General features: G+C 38.7%; 1 protein-coding gene across 1 annotated transcript; it reads left to right on the top strand.

Moving 5' to 3' along the window:
* The first annotated feature begins 214 nt into the window (after positions 1–214).
* On the top strand, positions 215–16,759 carry MED30 (mediator complex subunit 30). Its single transcript, XM_049854165.1, has 4 exons — positions 215–579; positions 3,878–4,036; positions 6,409–6,513; positions 16,448–16,759. Exons 1-4 carry the CDS (start codon positions 391–393, stop codon positions 16,541–16,543), a joined length of 549 nt encoding a protein of 182 aa, XP_049710122.1. The 5' UTR covers positions 215–390; the 3' UTR covers positions 16,544–16,759.
* Positions 16,760–23,266: the final 6,507 nt, after the last annotated feature.

Raw genomic sequence — 23,266 nt, 5'->3', positions numbered from 1 at the left:
TACGTGGCTCTGAGAAACCCACCCCGACTAGGTTAGCTCCCCACCACCAGTACAGCCCCTTTTGCCCGGGCGAAGCCGATGACTGGTTCCGCAGCGCGTCGGTCCCGCCCCCCCGGGCGTTCAGCCCAATCGCGCTGGCTTCTCGCTGAGTCGGGTTCCGCGAGGTCCGCTGAGTGGGCGGTTCCTTTGACGTCACGAGGACGCGTAACGTCACGGCGGGCGGAAGTCGTGGCCGCTGTTTTGAAATTGGGCCGCCGGGCTCTTACAAGCGGGTGTCGTCGCTGAGGCGCGGGAGCAGCTAGGTTCTGGGCGGACGGAGCCCGTGATAGAAGACGGCCCTTAAGAGCCTGGCCTTAGGTCTGCTCTCCGGCCTGAGGCTGCAGCCGCAGCATGTCCACGCCTCCGCTGGCGGCGTCGGGGATGCCTTCCGGGATGGCGCCCGGGCCCTTCTCGGGCCCCCAGGCTCAGCAAGCCGCCCGGGAGGTCAACACGGCGTCGCTCTGCCGGATCGGGCAGGAGACGGTGCAGGACATCGTGTACCGCACCATGGAGATCTTTCAGCTCCTGAGGAATATGCAGGTGGGAAGCAGGACGAGCGCTGCTCCTGGGAGTGCGTAGAGGAAGGGGGATGCTGTACTAAAGGGCCCCGGGGCGTCGACGGGGCTGTCCTGAGCAAACCTCCAGTATATGGTCACCCCATTCAGGTTCAGATGTGTTCCCAGTGATATGTCTGTCCCCAGGAATCCGGGGTGTAGAGGTTCTACGTTAGGCCGGGTTCTTCATTAAGTAGGTAAACTCTTTGTTGCCCTGTTTATTCCCTTCGTTTCAGGGTACAGGTGAGTCACACTCCACCACTCTCTCACCTTTTTTCCAGCAAAATCCCTGGGGTCAAGGACTTGAAGAATTCAGACTCTGCTAACCAATGTTTGTTTGTTTTTAACAAACAATTTTATTTTGGTGTAATTGACATGCAACAAACTGCATACAGTTAAAGTTTTGACATTATGTATTTACCTGCGAAACCACAAGATAATATATCCATCACCCCCCCCAAATTTCCTCATGCCCTTTTGAAATCATTGCCTCCTGTCGTCCTTCCCCGAACAGCCACTAGTCTACTTTCAGTGCACGGATTAGTTTGCATTTTCTAGGTTTTTCTGTAAATGGAACTACATACGACAGTGACACTCGTGACAGTTGGAACTCCAGGGACTGCCTTGTTTTTCTGGGTCTTGAAAATTTTCTGCCTTTGACAGGGTGTAGTCTTAAAACTTTTCTATCGCTTGCTATTAATGGAAAATATTTGAGTTTTTCTTCTGTGACAGATTTGTGCCTTACACAGGTTCCGGCTTTCACGGGTTTTACTGTGTATAGTCTTTGTCTGCCTCCTTTCTCTCAGCATGTATCCGTAGTTCATTCCCTTTTATTGCTGAGTAGTATTACATTAAGGAGCCTTGGTGGTGCACATCATTAAGTGCTTGACTGCTAACCCAAAGGTCGGCGGTTTGAACCCGCTCAGCAGCTCCACAGGAGAGAGAGTTGGGGATATGCTTCAGTAAAGATTACAGCCTAGAAAACCCTATGGGACACTTCACTGTCACGGGTGGTTGCTGTGAGTCTGAATCTACTGGATGGCACCCAACAATGACAACAATAGTATTACCTTGTATGTATGTACTGTGATTTGCGTGCCCATTCGTCTGTTGATGAACATTGGGCATGCTTTTACTCTGGCAATGCTGCTGTGAACGTTTGCTTCCACATTTTTGTGTGGACATGTTTCTTTTCTCTTAGGTAGATAGATACCTTAGAGTGGAATTGGTGGGTGACATGGTGAAGGTTAGTTTAACATTTTAAGATACTTTTCCAAATCGATGCTTCGTTTTACATTCCCACTATCTGTGTCTGAGCGTTCTAATTTCTCCACATCCTCACCAACACTTGTTATTGTCTTTGCAAATACTTTCTCTTAGTCTGTGGCATGTCTTTTCATTCTCTTCACATTTTAATTTTGTTGGAGCCAGTTTATCAGTTTGTTTTTTTTATGGACTTTTGCTGTCATACCTAAGAAATCTTTGCCTAATCCAAAGCCACAAAGATTTTCCCCTACTTTTTTTTCTAGAAGTATTATAGTTTCAGATTTTACATTTAGTTCTGTGATCCATATTAATTTTTTTTATGTGGTGAGAGGTATGAATCCAAGTTCATTTTTTTGCATTTGAGTATGCAATTTTTCCAGCACCTATTGCTGGCCTATTTTTAATGCTTGTATATCTTACCATGCTGTGATGTGAATATCATTCTTGTTTAACGGATTAGGAATCTGTGGTTCAGACAGGTAAGGTGACTTGGCCACATCTGGTTAGTGGTTGGGTGAATTGAAACCAGCTCTTCAACCACTTACAACTCTATTTCTATAAAAAAATATTCTATAGGTCCCCTAAAACCAAACCAAACTTGTTGTCATTGAGTTGATTCTAACTCGTAAAGACCCTATAGGACGGGGTAGAACTGCCGCATAGGGTTTCCAAGGCCTTTAATCTTTATGGAAGCAGATTCCTGCATCTTCCTCCCGTGGAGCAGCTGGTGGGCTGGAACCACTGACCTTTCAGTTAGCAGGCAAGCATTTAATCACTGCTTAAGGGTCCCCTAAAGAGTGTTTGGAGCCCTGGTGGCACAGTGGCTAAGAGCTCAGGCTGTTACCCAAAAGGTCAGCTGTTCGAATCCACCAGCTGCTCCTTAGAAACCTCATGGGGCACTTCTACTCTATCCTTTAGGGCTGCTATGAATCGGAATCAACGCGACGGCAACGAGTTTAGTTTTTTTGGTTTGGAAAGAGTGTTTGTTGCCTTTTTTTCTAAGTGGTGGGTTTTTTTTTCCTCCTGATTATAAAAGTAATTAAGTTTTGTGGAAGTCAGTGTGAAATATAATACAAAGGGAATCCAAAAGAAGTATGAAATTCTTTGATGATGATTCTAGAAATGAATATTCCTATCTGAAATGATAAAGGTATGGATTAGATGATCTGTCAGGATTTAGCAAATGTTTCTTTATTGTTAACACTGTATGCAGAGCACTGCGTTAGGGCCAGTAGATGTAATAGCTACTGTTTATGAAGTCTTTACCATATGTTCCTTGGTCAGGTACAGCTGTAAGTGCTTAATGTGTTCTTCTCTTATTGTGCTCACAACAGTTTTAAGAAACATTTTTATCCCTAATCTACAGTTAAGGACACCGAGGCTGGAGAGAGATGAAATAAATTACTACTTCCAGAGCTCTTTTTGTATACTGAGCTGTTATAAAAAAAATAAATGACATCTGTTCAGAACTAATTTGTAAGTGACCGTGATGGTTATTTCTCTGTGTCTCTCGTGATGGGCATTCTGTGGTGGAACTCTCTAAGACCCTTCGGACCATCTCAGGATTGGCTGAAATGGAGCAACAATGTGCTCCAGCATTTTCACAAAGCTGGAAAGAAGAGGTGGTAACAATAGGAGCTTCTGGACTACATATAACCTGGTCTTTTATTATTTAGTAATACATCTTTTTAAAGTGTTTAATTTTTTTAAATCATCCTCTAGATTTCTAATCCAAAAGGATGAAGCTCCATAAATACCAACTGCTAAGAGTATTTCTAAGCATTTGTTTTAGAGAGGTATTTATTAATCAGGTATCCTTTAATCACTTGAGAATATCATGAAAACTATGAATCCCCTTCCGAGAAATATTCTTAATACTGCACTTCGTTAAATATGAGGAGTAGTTTGCTTTTATGCAGTGCTTAGAGACTCTTTCTATTTGCTGGCTTTACTTGTACTTACAGAAAATCTTGGTTTTCATTACTTTATATTTTTATTTTTCTGTTTTGCCTGGTAAGCTGCCAAATGGTGTCACTTACCACACTGGAACGTATCAAGACCGGTTAACAAAGCTCCAGGATCATCTTCGCCAACTTTCCATTCTCTTCAGAAAGCTGAGATTGGTCTATGACAAGTGCAATGAAAACTGCGGAGGGATGGACCCCATTCCAGTAGAGGCAAGTCTGACTGGTAGAGGACAATGATTGTAAGACGTGAGATGGTTTCAAGACTTTTTTTTTTCCTATTCTACTGTAGCAATATGACCACTTTTGAATTATATCAGTTTAATCTTTGGCTAGAGCCAAAGATTATGAAAATAATGATATGTATACACAGAATTTTTTTTTTATACATAGAATTAATACTGTTTTTTAATCTTTTTATTTTAGAAACTTCTTTTAGATTCTGACCTCCAGGCTTATAAACCTATTGCCATTGAGTTGATTCCAACTCCTAGTGACCCTATAGGACAGAGTAGAACTGCCACATAGGGTTTCCAGGGAGTAGCTGGTGGATTTGAACTGCGCTGACCTTTTGGTTAGCAGCTGATCTTTCAACCACTGTGCCACCAGGGCTCCTCCAAGGCTCATAGTGATACTATTATTATTATTATTTTCATGGAAGGAAGGGGTGTGTGTCACAGTTTTTATCAATGTTTTCAGTGTCTCATTTCAATTTATAATAGTGCATGATTTTTAGTAGGAGCTTTAACAGTATTGTGAAATATTTTTAAAATGATTGTTCACAGAGGAAATTTACAGATAAAAATTTTTTTCATCATTATTAATTCAGATTTGATGTTTAACCCAATGGAACCACTCTATTTTTAAAACGTTCTCCAAATTTAGTCTTCAGTCATAGATTATTTTAATAATGTATATGGTATTTTTACAGGGAGCCCTTTCCTGTTGACAAATTATATTTCTACCAGCAGTGGCAGCTGGGAAGGTTTAGCTGTTCTCTGCGTACTGTAAGAATTGTACATGATCAGTGCTTCCTTTTTGAGAGGCTGGCATGTAAAGCATGACTGGAGAAAGAGTAAACTGCAAGAGCCTGAAAAGAAGTGGTCAAAGATGTGGCAGAAAGATCAGAAAAATTGTCATTGTCAGATGCTGCAGGGAATTCAAGGAAAATAAGGAATGAAAACCTCCCAGTAGGTTTTTCTAAGGGGAAACTATCGTATCCGAGTAATGCTTCAGTGAAATAATGGCAGCCAGAAACCAGATCGCAGTGGGTTGGAGATTAAACAGGAAGTAAGGATATTCACTAGACTCAGCCAGTGAATATCAGTCTTTCAAAAAGCTTAGATAAAAGGCAAGAAAGGAAAGCAGTAGATGGAAGAAGGGATGGAGTCCAGGGTTTTTATTTTTCTCCTCCAAATGGGGAGACTGGAACATGTTTAAATAATAAAGGAGGAAAACAGCAGGATGAGAAGGAGCAAAGGGGCATAAATAATGAAGACATGGTGGGCAGAGGAGTCAGTGGGAACACAAGAATGGAGACTAATCACCTTCAGGAGGAAGGATAGCTCTGCATTAGGAGAGAGGAAAGGAAGAAAGGGTGGGTATGGGTGTGGGTACGTTTATATTTGTTCCAAGAATTTATCCAAGTTTGGCCATATGACTCTCAGTTTTACCACAGGGTTGTACATGGCTGGTATAATATAAGGTGGTAGAGATTAGACGATCCCTGATGTCTCTGTCACATCTAAAACCTAAAAAAAAAAACTGTTGCCATTGAGTCGATCCCGACTCATAGCAAACCTGTAGGACAGAGTAGAACTGCCCCATAGAGTTTTCAAGGAGCAGCTGGTGGATTTGAACTGCCACTGTTTTGATCAGCAGCCATAGCACTTAACCACTTTGCCACCAGAGTTTCTCTGTCACATCTAGAGAAGGCTATAATTCTTTTTTCAGATATTTGGGGGCTTCATCAAATAAACTTTATTATACAGGTTGAATTATAGTTTTGTTAGAAGTTTCATTTTTATATAATTTTTTTCTCCTTAGGGGGAAAAAAAATTTCTAGCAACTAGAAAGAGTTAAGACGCCTAGAAATTTGCACAGATACTGAAATTGTAGCTGGCAAGTTATTGACATTTATATAAAGCACATCTGTTGAGTTCCTTTCTTCCTAGTATAAATGAAGGAAAACCTGTCTTAGGTATCTACCTCAATAGACTAGAAATCTTAGGGGCAAGAATCACGTCTTATTTGGCATTGTCATTATTTTTTCAGTGCCTCAGCCAGTGCTGGCAATTAAATATTTGCTGAGTGAATGAGTATATGTAGGGTATTACTTAATCGTGACAACCAATGTTATGGAGGCTATTTAGCAAGAAAAACCTGAAAAGCTAAGGTACAGAATTCATGGAAATGATAAACTTCTGAAGCTGCAGTTTCCGGCCATCACCTGAACTGAAGGTTATTTTTACACTAGTAAAAGAAAAGCATGAAAATTCACCTTCATCTGATGCACTATCTATAGCAATACAGTTGTAAAATTTGTATCATATTTTTGACCTTTGGCTTTTGTTTCTCCCTCCCAGCAACTTATTCCATATGTAGAAGAAGATGGCTCAAAGAATGATGACCGGGCCAGCCTGCCCCGTTTTGCTAGTGAAGAGAGGCGAGAAATCGCTGAAGTCAATAAAGTGAGTTTTCAGTCTGTACATTTTATATTTCAAAATTATGTATAAAAATTACAAGAGAATGTAAAATAACTCAAAAACATAATTTGAATTACAGAATTACATGAAGTTGTTTCTGTGACACACTTAGCCTATTTAGAAAATATCTCAAAACTAAGAGGTAAGCAGAAATGCCGTCTGAATGGTCCGAAGACATACCACAAAATGCACGCAGTGAAGCTCCCAGCAGAGCTCCTTCAGCACTTAGTCACAAGTCATTTACTTTTTCTTTTTTAGGCGGAATCCTAGATTTCTAACTTACAGTGTATTTGGAGAAGCAAATGATAAAAAAAAAAAAAAAATACAAATAGGAAACATGAATGTCTCAACACCTAAGAAATTGAGTTATCAAAGCATTACCCTACTCCCTCCGCCCAAAAAAGTTCCTGACTTGAATGTATTTACTGCTGAATACTTTCAAAGGGTCAGAAGATAATGCTTAGATAATTCTCATGAAATAGAGAGTAGAGCCTACCAAAACTTACCAAAAAATAAAACTACCCACCTCTCTGTCTTTATCACGTACACACCCTCCCAAATTGTTATTTCTCAGTAGAATTCTTCAGTGTATTAACATTTAGCCCACAACTAAAGAAGGTTTGCCCGAGGTATATGAAGATAAATCAGTTTCCCTGTGTAATATGTAATCTCAGTAGATTAAATTGTAGAAAAAGTGTTTTTTCTCAGATGACTAAAAGACATTTGGTAGAATTACAGTGTTTCTTCTTTGCTGTCCCCTAATGCAGAGATGTCTTTCCCTGAAGGTGATTGTCTCTGGTTCTGTGTTGTAATTCCTCAGCCCTCTTGTTTTCATTATTTATCTCCCTTCCTCCCCTCTCTCCCCAGTGTTTTTTTCCTTTATTATCTGAACATGTTCCAATCTTTCCATTCGGGTGGAGGAGGGGGAAAAATCCTTGGCCCCCATCCTCCTGCCATCAACTGCTTCCCTCTCTTGCTTCAGAATTTTGATAGCTTTGATAAAAAGGATTAATACAAGATTAATACCATTCTCTAATGGTGCTTTAAACCAATTAGGTTATTAGAAACCCTACTCACAATTGCAACAGTAAACGTTAAGCAGGTAGGAATTATCTCAATGATTAGAATGATTTCTTTCATGAGGCTCAGCACAAAGCTGGTTCCTATGAGGCAGAGGTTAAAGATATCCCAGATGTCCAGCTTTTCCCACTGCTGTATGACTCCCATCATCTCTAATATCAGCTACTCCCTCTCCCCTCAGTATTCTGTCTCCTGCCTTCGGGTTCCCTAATTGGCTACAATGTCTTACAGAACTTAGGAACCCTGTAAAGGAAATGGCTCACACGGTTGTGGAGGCTGGCAGCTCCCAAATTCATGGGTCAAGTGTAGGCTTCTCTTTGGCCCTCAGTCTCTGCCCAAAGGCACTCAGCTTTCTCACTCTGGGGGCGGGGAAGCCCACTGGGCTGCCTTATGCAGTTCTCTCCTGTCAGTCTCTCCTTCCTTGGCAGTGGTGGACTCTTCTTTTTTCCACTTCTGGGTGGCTCATTTCAAGCCCAGCAGGATGGTAAAACTGACCAATCCCCTTGGTGGGCCACAATTACCCTATCACAGAGTCCCACTGAGTCACCTGGGTGGGAGTTATAAGACCATGCCTAGAAAGGCCACACAAAGAGCAATCCATTATACTACCATATCTAAACACATTTTAAAAAGTTTTAATAAATTAAGAGAGTATATAAAGTTCCTACATGGGGCAATAAATACTATAAAATATTTCATAGTTTTAATGCAATTTAACAGCCCAAAAACAAATAGAAATGTTCTTAAAAGTACTCAAAATAATACGGTTTTAGTGCAATATCAGTCCACATTCAAGTGGGATTTTTTTTTTTCATGGAAGTATAAAAGTAAATCAAAGAAAGTTCTAATAAATAAGAATGATAAAGCAGAACTCGCCCTCAAAAATTAAAACATAATATGAGGCATATTGTAAAAACAGCAATCAAGTATGTAGTGCTGGCACAAAAATAGATTAATAAACGATAGCCACAAAAACAGCCTTCCTGTTGTACGTGAGAGTTTAAAATGACGAGGAGGGTTGTGGAAAATTATTCTGTGAGATAGAAACTTGGGGGAGAATAAAACTAGCCTTTACGTCACACCATCTGTCACAGTGAATTTCAGAGTTGAAAAGAAAACCTGAAAACAAAATATTGGAAAATTAAAAATGTATCTAGGAACTCAGGAGAAGATGAAAAGGTGGATGGATTTTACAAAATAAAATGCAATTTTTTTTTTTTAAGGAGAAATACAGATTAAGAGGAATTTTGCAGCAAAATTGACAGTGATGAATGGCTGTCATAATGAGTAACTCCGTAAGAAATGGGTGGGTGTGAGGAGAGGTCGGGGACTTTTAATTTAGACCTTGAAGAGTACATCGTGTTTGGCGGTCCAAAGATATGAGGTGCGCATTTATTAAAACGTACAGGTGGTCCCTGCTTATAGCGTATTCAGGTTATGATGAGCTGCACCTAAAACTGTCTGTTGTTTTTTCTTTTGGGGGTACGTCTTAGTAATACATGGCACATACAATGTTGCAGGGCATAATTTGCAGAGGTTATTCGCAGAGATGCACTCACAGATGTTTATATGTAACCGTTCCAACCCCCAAAGACAGATAAAGGTCAGATTTATACAGAGACTGATAATAGAAGGCAGTGATAATGGAAACTAAAAACAGAGGCGTTCAGTTTACATCAGAACCAAGCTACGTCAGAATTGTCGGAAAAGAGCCCCGTCTTCAATCAGGGACTACGTGTAGCGTGTACTGTTGATAATCCGTGTACTTAGTTTACAGTAGATGTGTTCCGTTTTTTACTTCTGAGAGCTTTTATTAGGACCTCTTCATTCCTGGTATTCTGAAATTTCAAAATCATTGAGTCCACGTGCTCTTCTTTTCTTATTCATTATAGGGGCCCGTTCAAACTAGACAATTCAATTTGGGATGTTTGCTTTTGATAATTTTTCCGTTTTCTTTCATTTCTCTTCCTAGAATGCATTATTGTTTGAATGTTGGACCTCTTAGATTTATCTCATAGAAATCCATTTATACTTTTGTGTTAAGTTTTTGGATTTCCTCTCTTAATTTCCAAGAACTCTTTTTTGTTTTTTCTTAAAACATTAGGATTTTGTTCTCGTTTTGTAGATATAACTTCTGGTATCTAAAATATTAAGTTTCTGTCGTTTTAGTTTTTTCCTGATTCTTTTAGTTTTATCGTTTGTTTTATCTGTGTTTCTTTTTTTCCTGTCCATTTAGTTTTGTATTTCCAGGTAGAGACCCTTAGAGTTCTGTTGAGCGTTTGCTAAGTAAGCATGAAGCACTTACATACTTAAGATTAGAAAGCGAATTGGGAAGCTTTGTCTGGTGGCACATCATAGGGAGATCAGGGAATCCCCAACTGTCAGTTTTTGAGGTTTTTTTCTTTAGAGCTGTCCAGTTTCTTCATAGAAGAATCTTCCAGTGCTCTGCGTGGGGAAGTACTCTCTTGTCTTTCTGCAAGCCTTGTGGAGGAAGTGTTCTGGGCTCCTGTAGGTCAGCATGCATTTAGTCTCCCTGTTTTCAGGCTTTTCTCCTCATTCTTGCTTTTTGCCATGCTGACTGAAGTCGCTGAATCCCAGAGCTGTTCCAGTTCATTCTCTTAGGAATAAATCTCCTGTGTCGTGAGAGTCAAGGCAGAGCAAGGCAGGCCAGAGGGAGAAGGCTCTTTGTCACCTGTTTGTGAGGGGTGGCAGTGGGCCCCTGGGGCTCTTAATAGTCCAGGTACAACTTCTAGTCATTCCTCTAGTTCTCATCTCCAGGCCTCACCTGGTGACTTGGAGATGGGACCTGTCCACGCTTCTCCACAGCGGATCAGCTAGGCTCTCAGTGGTATCCCTCCTGCATCCCCAGGGTTGTAGTTTCTTCCTCTCTGCCAAGCCATCTGCCACTCCCCTCTCTGCTCCCTCTTAAAATTCACCACCTTGCATCTGCTGTTGTTGCCTCGCTGGTTCTTCTTCTCCACATGGGTTTATAGCTTTTTTATCTTTTCCTGCCTTTTTATTAGGATTTTGAGCAAAAAAAGAGGTTCTCACATGTATTTAGTTCAAGCATTTATTTGGAACAAGTTTATCTCAATACACAAAATAGATACACGGTATTTTTGAAAGTTTGCCTACTTACAGAATAAGAGTATTTCAAATTTTGTTTTCCCATTAATACTTCAGGCATTCGAGAAATGTTCCTCTGATTCAAACACTTGAATTTGTTGAATTTGCTCTTTTCCGGCTTTTAACTTCGGAGTAAACCATGTTTTAGTTAACATGATACCCAACTGAAGGTTATTATAAAGAGGAGAGAATCACTTTAAATGTTTTAAGATAAACAGAATGAAAGCTAATCCCTATATTTTTGTTGGAATTATACTTTAAAAGAGCATTTTGAAGGGAAGTATCTTAAGTGGCAGGGGAAGTACCCATTTGATGGCCTCATAGCCATTTTTTGCTTCCTACCTGGGAATTCTTCTTGCTGTATTTTGAGAAAGAACCAGAGAGCGGTGAGCAGAGGTCAAAGATTGGAGAGGGCCAAGATTTGGTTAACTCAAATTGAAATCCCCCCCAAAAGGCAGAAGAGAGTAAAATTAATAACTAAAAAGCAAACAGAGTGGGGCTTTGACCCAAAGGAGTTTTAACTCGTTCCTTAAATAAAAGTGTATAAATTTGAATTAAATATAACATATATTCTGATTGTTAACAAATTAATCTTGTGTGTAATTACCACTTCTAATATTTACTTATTCTTTTCCTCCAACTTCTTTGAACTCTGTACTTCCCTTCTAAAATATAAGATAAAATACATGATTGAATTTTTTTTTTAATTGTTAAGCTCATAAACAGTTGATATATATTTTTGCCCTTAATGGTACACACCTGAGGCTGTTTTTGTGAAAAATATTTATTTAAAATAGCTGCCTGTAGAATAAGATATTGTCCTAATAATTTATGCTCATGAATGCTGTTAGAAAATAAAAGGTATAAGTTGATTGATTTTACTTAATTTGTCAACTATTTATATCCATAAACTTAATTGTAGTCTTTTGTACGTAATTGTAACCAATGCATTTTACCATATGCAAATATGGGCTTTTTTCCCCCCAATTAATACAGTTGTTTGTGGTAGAGTTTTAAGGTTTATAGCAGTCTTACTAGTAACAGTAATACATTCAGACTTCTTCTGACCTATCATGGTATGGAATATGAAAATGAATCCATGTCTTATTATTTTTTTTAATACTGAAAGGCTATATTTAACCTTCAAAAAAAAAAGAGAAGAACAAGCTTTGAAATGATTGCCACGGATTTTTGTTTGCTTGTTCCCCCCCCACCCCCAGGTTTTTGAGGAAGCTTTTTGATTTAACTTTATTATTTTTCCTTTGGATGTTTAGATATTTAGGTGCCTGCTTCATGCCAGGCATTGTTCTAAGTACAGGAGTTTCTGCAGTGAACCATCCAGATATGTTCTCTGCCATCATGTGCATATCTTATTCTGTGAGAAGATTATAGCTGAGAAAACCTTTTGGGGCAGTTCTACTCTGTCACAAGGGGTCTGTATGACTCAGAATCGACTCAATGCCACATAACAACGACGGCAACAGTGAAAGCAAAGCAGCACCCATTTCATGTTTTGATGGATACTAACAAAAATAAAAAGAGTGGACTATATTTTAATGCAATTTGCCATTTGTATTAAGTGATTAGGTTGCTTTATAGATCTGTATATGCAGTAATAAAATTATATCTTTGGCATGTCAATTAGAAATATCCAGAATTTCATTACAGTGCATATTCTCTTTACTTTTATTCTAAATAACCTACATAAAGTAAGTAGCTTCATGTACCCCTCAGCTGACCCTCACTCATTCATTTTCAAAATATTACTGTATCATTGTGTACTTGAAATTATACAGAACGATATATTGGTGGTGTGTTAGTGTATGTGGTCTCTCTGGTTTCTAACAATGCATACATCACCAACGCCTACCATAGTGCAAGGAAGCTTTGGGGCACATAATTGTGTAGTCTGTATTTGATGTAAATCATTAGATGACAGAATGGCCTAGTTTTAGTAGTTAAGATTTTTTGGCCCATTTAAATACTTGTCATTTTCCCTTCAAATATCCTAGAATCCATAAGCCCTCATGTTCAAAGAGTGAACACTTGTTTGAGACTGTGTGCTTTAGAGCCATCAGAATGAGTTTTATTTTGCTTGAAGCTATTCTATTGTTGGTAAAATGGAACTGAAAGTGGTGGGTGACTAGTTTTTACAGGGTTGACCTACAGTTGAGTCCAGGCATTTAGAAATTAAAGCATTGCCATTGCGTGTCAGTCACCACATTTATATGAATATTAAATTACGTGGTGTGACTTAGCATGAGAATTTTTTTAAGTATCTACTCTACTTACACATTCACCTGTTAATGTAACAAATTAGGCACAGCTGATGGATTTTGAAAATAGCAGCTGTCAACCTCTGTTAAAATCAGTCAGTGGCAAGATTGTATATATTAAGCCCTATATCCTGTCATGAAAATTTATTTACAGTCTAACCACTAATAAGCCTAACTGTCAGCTTCTTTGCTGTTGATAGTTTCATGACATGTTTTGGCTGTAGGTACTTTACTTATATGCTTTTTTTTTTTTTAACTTAAAACTTTGTGCATCTTACTTTGAGAGAAACTACAAAAGTACCTCACACTTTTTTTAAAGATTTTCCTACTGTCTAGCGTTGAATAGTTTCTTGAAAATACCCCACATTTTTTGATTCGCTTACTTTAATGTTTTTAATGATTAACAAGGCTCGTTTTTAAAGCTAAGGAGCTCTGGTGGTGCATCAGTTAAGTGCTTGGCTGCTAACCAAAAGGCTGGAAGTTTGAACTCACCCAGCAGCTCTGCAGGAGAAAGACCTGGCGATCTGCTTCCATAAAGATTACAGCCAAGAAAACCTGCTGGGGGCGGTTCTGCTCTGTCATGTAGGGTCTGTACGAGTCGGACAACTTGGCGGCACCTAACAACAGCAACAACGTAGTATATCAGAATTTATATTTCCAAATGAGCATTATTTTTGGAAGTGTCTTATCGATAGGCTTCACATTTATTCCATTGATGCAGCCAGTGTAGGAGCCCCCTGTATCCTCTGTTTTGATGTTGATTTTAAAGGTTTTAAACCACCCAAGAATATAGTTTTATTACTTCTAGTTATATAATTTTTACTGCAAATGTGATTCCTGACTTTATTCACCAGACATAACCTTTGAATGGTTTTCAGCTGTTTCTATACTTAAAATCCCTCCTCTTCTTTTCCATGGACACAGGTGTGTCACTATTGAAGATATTTAAGAGAATCCATCCTACACACTTGCCTCCTTCATTGCAGTTTAAATCATGTTTCTTCTCTTCAGGAACGTTTATGGGGCTCTATGACCCACTACCAACCCCAGATTTATCCTTTTACTTGGTGGCTTGCTTATCACAAACTTTTCTAGACCCAAAGCAAAAATATTTTCCTTGTTTCCTGATCTTGCCAGTCAGTGGCAATCTCTCCATCTTTTGTGGTCCCACAGCATCTTGTATTGCCATCTGCCTAATCAGGTTGTTATTCTAGTCATTTGGGCACTGTCTTCCTCCTACTTGATGTTGGATTTTTTTCAAGGCAAGGACTTTCTTGTTCTCTTTTCTTCCCTTACAATTCATAGCCCATTGCCTGGCACCTAATACACCCTCAGGAAATATTTGTGGAACGGAATGTGTTACAGACTGAGAGTTGCATTCCAAAGAGAAGTTCTGAAACTTTTGAATGTGGTTATATTTAAAGGAGCCAATTCCTACTCCTATCAGAATTTACAAAGGTAAATAAGGTGTTTTAAGAAAAAATCAACTCACATTCTTTCTCTTCATTTTATTCTCAGCCAGTAGCTCTTCTCCACACCCTCCTGAAAAATTAGGATCGAGAGGGGAATCATGGCAGCTAAAGTCCTACATAGCTGACAGAGTGATGTCTCTGTGGCAGCCTGTAGACTTTAGTAATGGTAGAGGACAGCCAACTTTGAACCATTCCGAAGCCATGAGTTAGTTCACTAAACTTACTGGTTTTCAGTCACATGTGTCTGCATGAACCGATTGTCATCTTATGTATGCATGTACAGAAAGCAGAACTGCCAGGGACCTTATAGATTATATAATCATATCTCATAGAGGAGGGAACTGAAGATAGGAGTTTGTCTGAGATCACACAGCAAGTTAGAGGCAGAGTTAGCACTGGAACTCAGGTTTCCAACCTTCCGTTATAGCACCTTTTCTGTTTGTAACTGTTTGCTTCTGTTCTTGCTTGCAGGTAGAAGTGTCAATGTCTTGGTTTTTAGGATCAAAAAGACTTAAATACACTTAGTACTGATCTTCCAGTCAGTCTTCATCTTACCTAATTATTTGGGTCCATTTTGTTAGGATAATATGCACAGCCACTTCAATAACTAACTACCACATACTTAGGATGGCAAAAGTCAGAAAATGGGTCATCTTAAAACTGAACAATGAGACCGAGTAACTAAAATACTAACAGTGTCATCTTCCAGAAGACTGTGAAAATGAGCTTTAGGGTCAAGCCCTGTGTACTCTACTGTGTTGTGCTAATTCTCTTTTCAAGTGTGAATTAAATTTGTTGGTCTTCCCTTTTAGCTACCTACTTCCTGTTCTCTAACTCTAGATAGAGATAATACAAGCTACTTCCTCAGTCTTAGTTAGCTTTTCAGTAAAATTAAAAATGTTAGGCCACTTTATAATGAACGGGTGCTAATTTATTTGGAGGTGTTTTAATATAGTATCTTTAAAATTACGTAACTATATTATTTCCAATTGTAATGTTTCTAAAAGGCTTTTTAATAATTATGATGATAATAATTAGTAAACACACTGACCAGGAGTCCATAATTTTTATTATTTATGTTGTTTTACCTTAGGAGGCTTTTGCTACATAGAACTTGAAGAAAGGATGCTTAAAGAAAAGAGGTCTAGTAGAAACCCAGTTTGCTTATAGAGACATAGAAGAATGTGCTGTGTGTATTCAGGGCATTCAGCAGTTCTTAGTTTTGAACATGATTATGCTAGGTACCATACCATTTTGTCTCCAGTTTTCAGAATCAGAAGTAGATCACACTTTGTGCTATGGGCAAATGTGCTGTATTTTTTGAACAACCAACTGCATCAGCTGTCACATTTTTATTATACTTTATTTTTTATATTGACAGTATACTCTGTACCTACACACACACACACACACACACACACAAGATCGTTGAATGCTGAATATATGCCAGGCACTGTTATAACACTTTATTTGTATCAAATCATTTAATCCTTATAACTCTATGAGGTAGGGTCAATTATTATCCTCATTTTTCTGATGTGAAAACTGAGGCACAAGGAGATTAAGCAATTTGGCCAAGGTCGTATATTTACTTAGTGAAGGAGCTATGTATAAACCCAGATAATGTGTGCTCTTGAACTTTATGTTACACCGTCTCTTGTAAAACCAATATGCTCAGGTTTTATATCAATTAAATATTTATTTTCTTAGATGGGTCGCTGGAAGTGGAAGGGTAAAGGGGGATTGGAAGACAGAGCCATAGCCCTCTGAGGGCTGAATCAGAATTCAGCATTCCTTTCAATGAATTGAGGCCAGGAAAGGGTTGAGGCTCTCTGTCATAAGAGAATATGTAGCTTAATTTCTGTCTGGCTCTTTATACAGTCCTAACTTATGACATTTTAATCTTCTAACTTAGTGGTCTATATTTCATGAAACATTTTTTGATAAATTCTTTTCTTTCTACAGAAACTCAAACAGAAGAATCAACAGCTGAAGCAAATTATGGATCAATTACGAAATCTCATCTGGGATATAAATACAATGTTGGCAATGAGGAACTAAACTGATATTTAAATTTCCTGCTTTACACATGCTGTACCTTTTGTTGTTGCAAGTATTTTTTTCCCCTTTGAAACAAAGTATTTATCTGCTTTTATTCTAGTCACTAGAATTAATTTAAGTTACTATTTTTACATTGTGGTTTTGCATTAAAGTATTCATTTAATAGTTTTTTTAATGCTATTTCTGAGAAAGACTATTGTAATAAACTTTGATAGGGTTTGTTTGGTTAATTTTTATGAATTGAATAATCATTTTTTAAAAGCAAAATAATTTAGTTTTGTAAATAAATGCTTAAATGTGATCAATGAGTATTTTGCTAATTTCATTACCCTTTTAGAAGAAAATTAGAGATCTGAATATTTTTTCAGATGAAAATATCGAATGCAGTCAATTTATGTTACAGAGTAAATAAAATTAAAGATGTAGGTTACCATTTCAGCTCACTTTTCTAAAATTTAATTTGTGTTCTGAACCAGTTACAATGAGAAAATAGTTAATTTGTGCATTGCTATAAGGAGATGAAAATTACCTCTATCCTGTTCTTCAGATGTTTGGTTTCACCTGAATTGCTCTGTCTCTAAAAGGAGAGAAACAAATGATTTGAGGATGACACGAATTGAAACCATGTGCTTATTTGCTGCCTGCATCAGGTCAAGAAGCAATCCCTTCTCTGATGGCTACTAATTTCTAGATACACCCGAATTAATGATCAGTGCATTTTGGAAGCAGATTTCAGCTAGAATTTAGGAGTTTTAAATGAGATATCTTTATATGAGAAGTGCTTTTGTAGGCTACTAGTTGGTTTATAGTGAGCCCTTTATAGTCCACCTAGAAGAGCTGGTATCTCAGATTATAAATAACATATTCTCAAATGAGAGAGTCGAATTCTTCTCAGGAAGGACTTTTCCACCCTGACTCAGTCCCTACCTATCTCACCCGAGTTCTGGCTCTATAAAAAATACTGCTATATGACTTCTTTAATAAATTATAACAAAACCCTTTATAAAATGCAGTCTATAAAATTTAGTTATGCAATTTACTCCTCAGCTCTTTTAATTTTGAGAATTTTGAATGTACATATACAAAATGTCTGGTTATCATTTAGAACTTTGATTTTTGGCCCAAGATTCTGAACCCTCATATTTTACCTTTTAAATCAGCTCAGTTCAAGAGGCATTTAAGGAGTTCTTGCTGTGTATATACCAGGTCATATAGCACGTGCTCAGAGTACAGAAGTAATTAAGACATGGTCCCAGTTTTCAGAGACTGTACCATCTAGTAGGGAAAGACAGGCATGTGAACTTTTAAAATCTAATGGTGTAAGTACTATGGGAGAGGGATAATAAGAACTCTGGTTTCTCATTTTTGCCTGACTGCCTTAATGCTATCTCGTCTTCAGGAGCACCGGTGGTGCAGTGGCTAAGTGCTCAGCTATTAAGGTCAGTGGTTCAAACCCATTAGCTGCTCCTTAGGAGAAAGATATGGCAGTCTGCTTCCATGAAGATTAAAAACAAGACCAAACCCGTTCCCTTTGAGTTGATTCCGAATCATAGTGACCCTATAGGACAGGGTAGAACTGCCCCATAGAGTTTCCAAGGAGCACCTGGTGGACTTGAACTGCCAACCCTTTGGTTAGCAGCTGTAGCATTTAACCACTATGCCACCATGGTTCCTCCATGAAGATTACAACCTTGGAAATCTGTGGGGCAGTTCTACTCCATTCTATAGGGTCACTATGAGTCCAAATTAACTCAACAGGAATGGGTTTGGTTTTTCCAGGGTCTTAATCTAGAATCTGCAATAAGGGCAACTACATAATTTTTGTGGTATAATTTGGTCAATAATGTTACATCCACAGAATGGGACATTATGTAAACATTAAAAAGAAAGACAACTCAGCCTGTCCTCATGAGATATTTTCCAAGATTCACTAGGTGTTAGTTACTATTTAGGTACATAATAACCTATAAGGTTACAGGAGAAACTGGTAACTTGCTTCCACTGGGGAGGGGAACTGGGTGGCTGAGGGTCAGATTTAGGAAGGGACTTTTCATTGTGTACCCTTTGGTACCTTTTGAATTTTACAGCATGTGCAAATATTGCTTATTAAAAAAAAGGAAAATTTAATTTTAAATAATGCATATGCCTACTATAATACAAAGATAACCCTGCAACTGAGTCTTAAGAAGGCTTGTTACAGTCTGTCACAGGATGGTTTCAGTACAGCAAGTTGATGCAAATTATAAATTAATACTCATATGATGATGTATTGAACCCAGAAACCACATTTACACTCCTACATAGTTCCGTTCTCTGCATGCATGAAAGGAGATCAGGGACACAGTTTAATTTTCTTGGGGCCATTGTTGCTGGCCTTGCTTACTGCCCTCATCTAAAGATGATGCCATTGAGTATCTGCTTTTAGAAAACACCTCCAGGCTTTCCGTATTTATTCTGACATAATCAAGTGATTCCCAGGCCAACCTTGACTTCATGTGGTACATGTCCAAATAACTGGCAAATACACTTCTAGTAATAGCTTGATTTTGCTAGTTACTAGTTAGGGCTGCATAACATCCTCAAAGTCATGGAGTTTACGGCGACATTCGTCTTGCTCATAGGTCTGCGACTCAGCTGGGGCAGCTCTGCCTCAAACAGGGGTTCATCTTGAGGTCTGATCAACTCGCCTGCCCAGGTATGCACTTTACCCTGTGCTCTTCTTAAGGAGTGTTTGCGTTCGACTGAAATGATCCCCTATTCTTACGGCAGGTGGTGGAAGCCCAAGTCACGCCAAACCATGCAGGCGTCTTCACACCCTCTAGCTTTCCCTTGGTCAGAGCATTTCTCCTAAGCAAGCACAACATTAACTGGATGACAGAGGGCACTCTGCCCCTAGTAGGAAGCTACTACAGGGAGAAGATTTGGGACCAATAATCCAGCCTACATAGTATTCCGTGGTATCTAAATATAATTTAACCTATTGCCTATTGAATGCAGGGCTTTTACAGTTTTTCATGGCGGTTTGCTGGTTACCGTTGTAAGTTTAGCCTTTTGGTACTGACAACTAAAAGTCATTAAAAAACAAAACAAAACAAAACTCATTTATGTTTTAATGATCAGATTTAACTCTTAGATCAGTTAAGGTGCTGCAACACTAAATTCTTGAAGGGGGTGGAAGTTGCATCCTTTGGGCTCTGGTTCTATAGGGAATATCTCTACTGTGGAACAATAGTCAGTGCAGCCACACTCAGCTGCAAAGCTACGGCCTCAAACTGGGTGTGTGTTCTCAACCCTCAGAATGGATGCCGGTTTTCCTAGTCACTCACAAATCTACTCAGGATCAATTATGAATGTGTTTGGAGTTATCGAACACATAGACCCCACTAACAAAGTTTCAGCTCACTCTTGAGGGAAAACATGCCAATAGAGTAAGGAAAGATGAATTCAGCCATAACAAGTGCCCTTGATGAAATTAAATCTCCGTATTCTGCAAAATGATGGGTGGGATTCAAAAACCCATTGCAGTCCAGTCAATTCCAACTAATAGTGACCCTATAGGACAGAGTAGAACTGCCCCATAGGGTTTCCAAAGCTGTAAATCTTTAGAGAAGCAGACTGCCACATCTTTATTCCATGGAGCAGCTGGTGGGTTCAAACCGCCAAACTTCCGGTTAGCAGCCGAGCACTTTAACCACTGCACCACCAGGGCTCCTGGGTGGGATTAGTTGATCTCATTCTATATTAAGATTTTGGTTGCACATGATGGAAACTCAATTCAAAAAGGCTAAAGCCAAAAAAGGAATTTATTCCTGAAATGAGGAAGGATGCTAGAGAAGACCTCACAGAATCCAAACCTGCTGGAATCACGACTTAGAACCGAGATTCAATGTCCACAGGATTCTCTATGCCCACACCTAATTTCTACTTATCTCTGCTTGGCTTCATTCTCACTGCAGACAGGCCTTGTCCAAATGATGGGACAGACAGCCTTTGGTTCTGTACCCCAACCTCAAAGGCTGGGCTGCTTCTCCAACTCTAAATTGAGAAATCCTAGAATGGACTCTGATTAGCAGTTTGGATCATATAACCAAACTTTGGACCAATTGTTGTGTCCAGGGAAATGGGTAGTATGATTAGCCTGACCTGGGTTATGAACCCATCCTTGTGGCCAGGAAGTAAGGGTGGGAGTCATGGAAAAGTGCTATTGAGCAGGGAATAAATACTCCTAGAAAAAAAGGGATGGGAAAATTTGTGAAAAACACAAAACTGGCAACCATAATCCACTGATGTTCTCCCTTAGATATAATATATAACATCAGATATTCAGTCTTTAAAAGACCAGAACAGAAAGTTTACAGAACACCAAATGCACCATAGACTATCATGGGAAAATTACCAGTTTTAATTTGATTGATTCTGATTTCTGTGAACATTCCTGTTGACGTTTTTCTTTGTAGCTGTTTCTTTGCAGCTGTTTCAGTTATTGCAATGTAATCATGTCAGGTCTTAGTTAGCCTGGGTTAAAGCACAGATTGGAAAGAGTTACGAAAAACCAAAACCAAAGCTCCAGCGTCCTGGTAATGACATTATCTTTAAAATGATTTGGAAACCTAAGGCCCTGATCCATCAGACATTAGATTTAGATCCCTTGGCACCACTACAGGCCAAAATGTGTTAACTTGACATTTTGATGTAGTTCCAGCTTGGGTATTTCATTTTCTTTCCCTAAATTCCCACTGAAGCTTAAGCAAGATAGAGGAGTTTTTGGGCTTAAACTAAAAAGGTGCCTGTCCTAAGGCTTAAAGAGTTTGTTATCTGGAGTGTTCTTAAATTTGTTGAACATCACTGGATGCCTTATTTATTTATTTATTTTTTCCTATTCCTTTAAAACATCAGTGGGTCAAAGATTGATTTTTTTTTTTTTTTTTTTAGTTTAAATTGAAAGATATCCTAGGTGCATATTATTTTTTAACATGGTAGCTGTCTTCAATTCTTTCATGCTTTTTTTTAAACTCGAAAGATTAGAGTTATTAGATTCATGTAAGTTAATAAAACTTCTGTTTTTACATAGGGTTGACGCTGTGAACTAATACAAGGGATGCATACATTTAAAAAAAAGTTTTGCTGATGCCAATACATAATTTGCATTCCAAAAACATCTAGAAAACTTACAAAGAAAATGTTAAGTATTTGTGCTTTGAGGTCTCACTCCTATGACATTGGATCCTCAGATTACTAAGTGCTGATGCCAATACATAATTTGCATTCCAAAAACATCTAGAAAACTTACAAAGAAAATGTTAAGTATTTGTGCTTTCAGGTCTCACTCCTATGACATTGGATCCTCAGATGACTAAGTGCTGTGCTCCCTGTCACAACTACCTAAACCTGTTTTAACTTTTTCAGATGTCTTTTTCAGGCAGTAGCTCTTAAACTTCAGTATGCACAACAATCACTTGGGGGTGTTTTTGAAAATGCAGATTTTAGGATTTACCACAGACCTACAGAATCAGCATCTCTGATGTGAGGTCAAAGAATCTTCATGTTTAGCAAGTACCCTGAGTGATCTTGGATCAATAAGCACCATCATGATAAACAGAGAAAAGACTGAAGTTATCACGGGCTTCATTTTACTTGGATCCACAATCAACACCCATGGAAGCAGCAGTCAAGAAATCAAACGACACATTGCATTAGGCAAATCTGCTGCAAAAGACCTCTTAAGAGTGTTAAAAAGCAAAGATGTCACTTTAAACACTAAGGTGCACCCGACCCAAGCCATGGTGTTTTTAATTGCCTTATATGCTTGTGAAAACTGGACAATGAATAAGGAAGACCAAAGAAGAAGTGAGGCCTTTGAATTATGTTGTTGGCTAAGAGTATCAGACCATGGCTACCAGAATAATGAACAAATCTGTCTTGAAAGAAGTACAGGCAGCATGCTCCTTAGAAGCAAGGATGAGACTTTGTCTCACATGCTTTGCACATGGTATTAGGGGGGACCAGTCCCTCGAGAAGGACATCATCCTTGATCAAGCAGGGGCTCAGCAAAAAAGTGGAAGACCCTCAACAGGATGGATTGACACAGTAGCTACAACAACGGGCTCAAGCATCACAATTGTGAGGATGGCGCAGGACCGGGCTGTGTTTCGTTCTATTGTACACGAGGTCGCTATGAGTGGGAACTGACTCGATGGCACCTAACAACTACTGGGTGATTTGTCACTGACATATTGGAAAATATTATTCTAAGTGTTATAGTCATGGTCTTTGTAATTATGAGTAATTTAATAGGAAAAACTGCTCATAAAATAGTGGTATTGCCATGAAACAAAATGTATTATGCCATGGTTGGAGTTCTAGCCTTTGAGTATTTAAAAATAATACTCTATGTCAGAAGTCCTGAGAGCCTTGTCTGCATATTAGAATCAACTGGGGAAGTGTTAAAATTCTCTATGCCCAGGCCACACCCCAGACAATTAAATCAGAATTCTGGGGTGGGGCCCAGGCAGCAATGTTTTTTTAAAGCTCCCCAGGTGATTCTAATGTGTGGCCAAGGTAAGAAGCATTGCTCTATATAGATTTACAGACATGGAAAGAATCTTGACAGATTGTTTTTGTTCCAATAGTAGTTCAATGTTTAGAGCAAAGAACTTCTTCAGGAGGGCAAAAAAACCTAGAACTCACCTACACACAAACATATTTTTTAAGGGTATTTGACTA

Source organism: Elephas maximus, chromosome 15, assembly GCF_024166365.1.
Source record: "Elephas maximus indicus isolate mEleMax1 chromosome 15, mEleMax1 primary haplotype, whole genome shotgun sequence".
Classification (NCBI taxonomy): domain Eukaryota; kingdom Metazoa; phylum Chordata; class Mammalia; order Proboscidea; family Elephantidae; genus Elephas; species Elephas maximus.
This window is presented reverse-complemented; position numbering and strand designations above follow the sequence as displayed.

Excerpts from the sequence above, each read along its gene's own strand:
- MED30 (XM_049854165.1), top strand. The coding sequence starts at position 391 with ATGTCCACGCCTCCGCTGGCGGCGTCGGGGATGCCTTCCGGGATGGCG. Across the intron at positions 580-3,877 it reads AGCTCCTGAGGAATATGCAG|CTGCCAAATGGTGTCACTTA; the intron begins GTGGGAAGCAGG and ends TTGCCTGGTAAG. Across the intron at positions 6,514-16,447 it reads AAATCGCTGAAGTCAATAAA|AAACTCAAACAGAAGAATCA; the intron begins GTGAGTTTTCAG and ends TTCTTTCTACAG.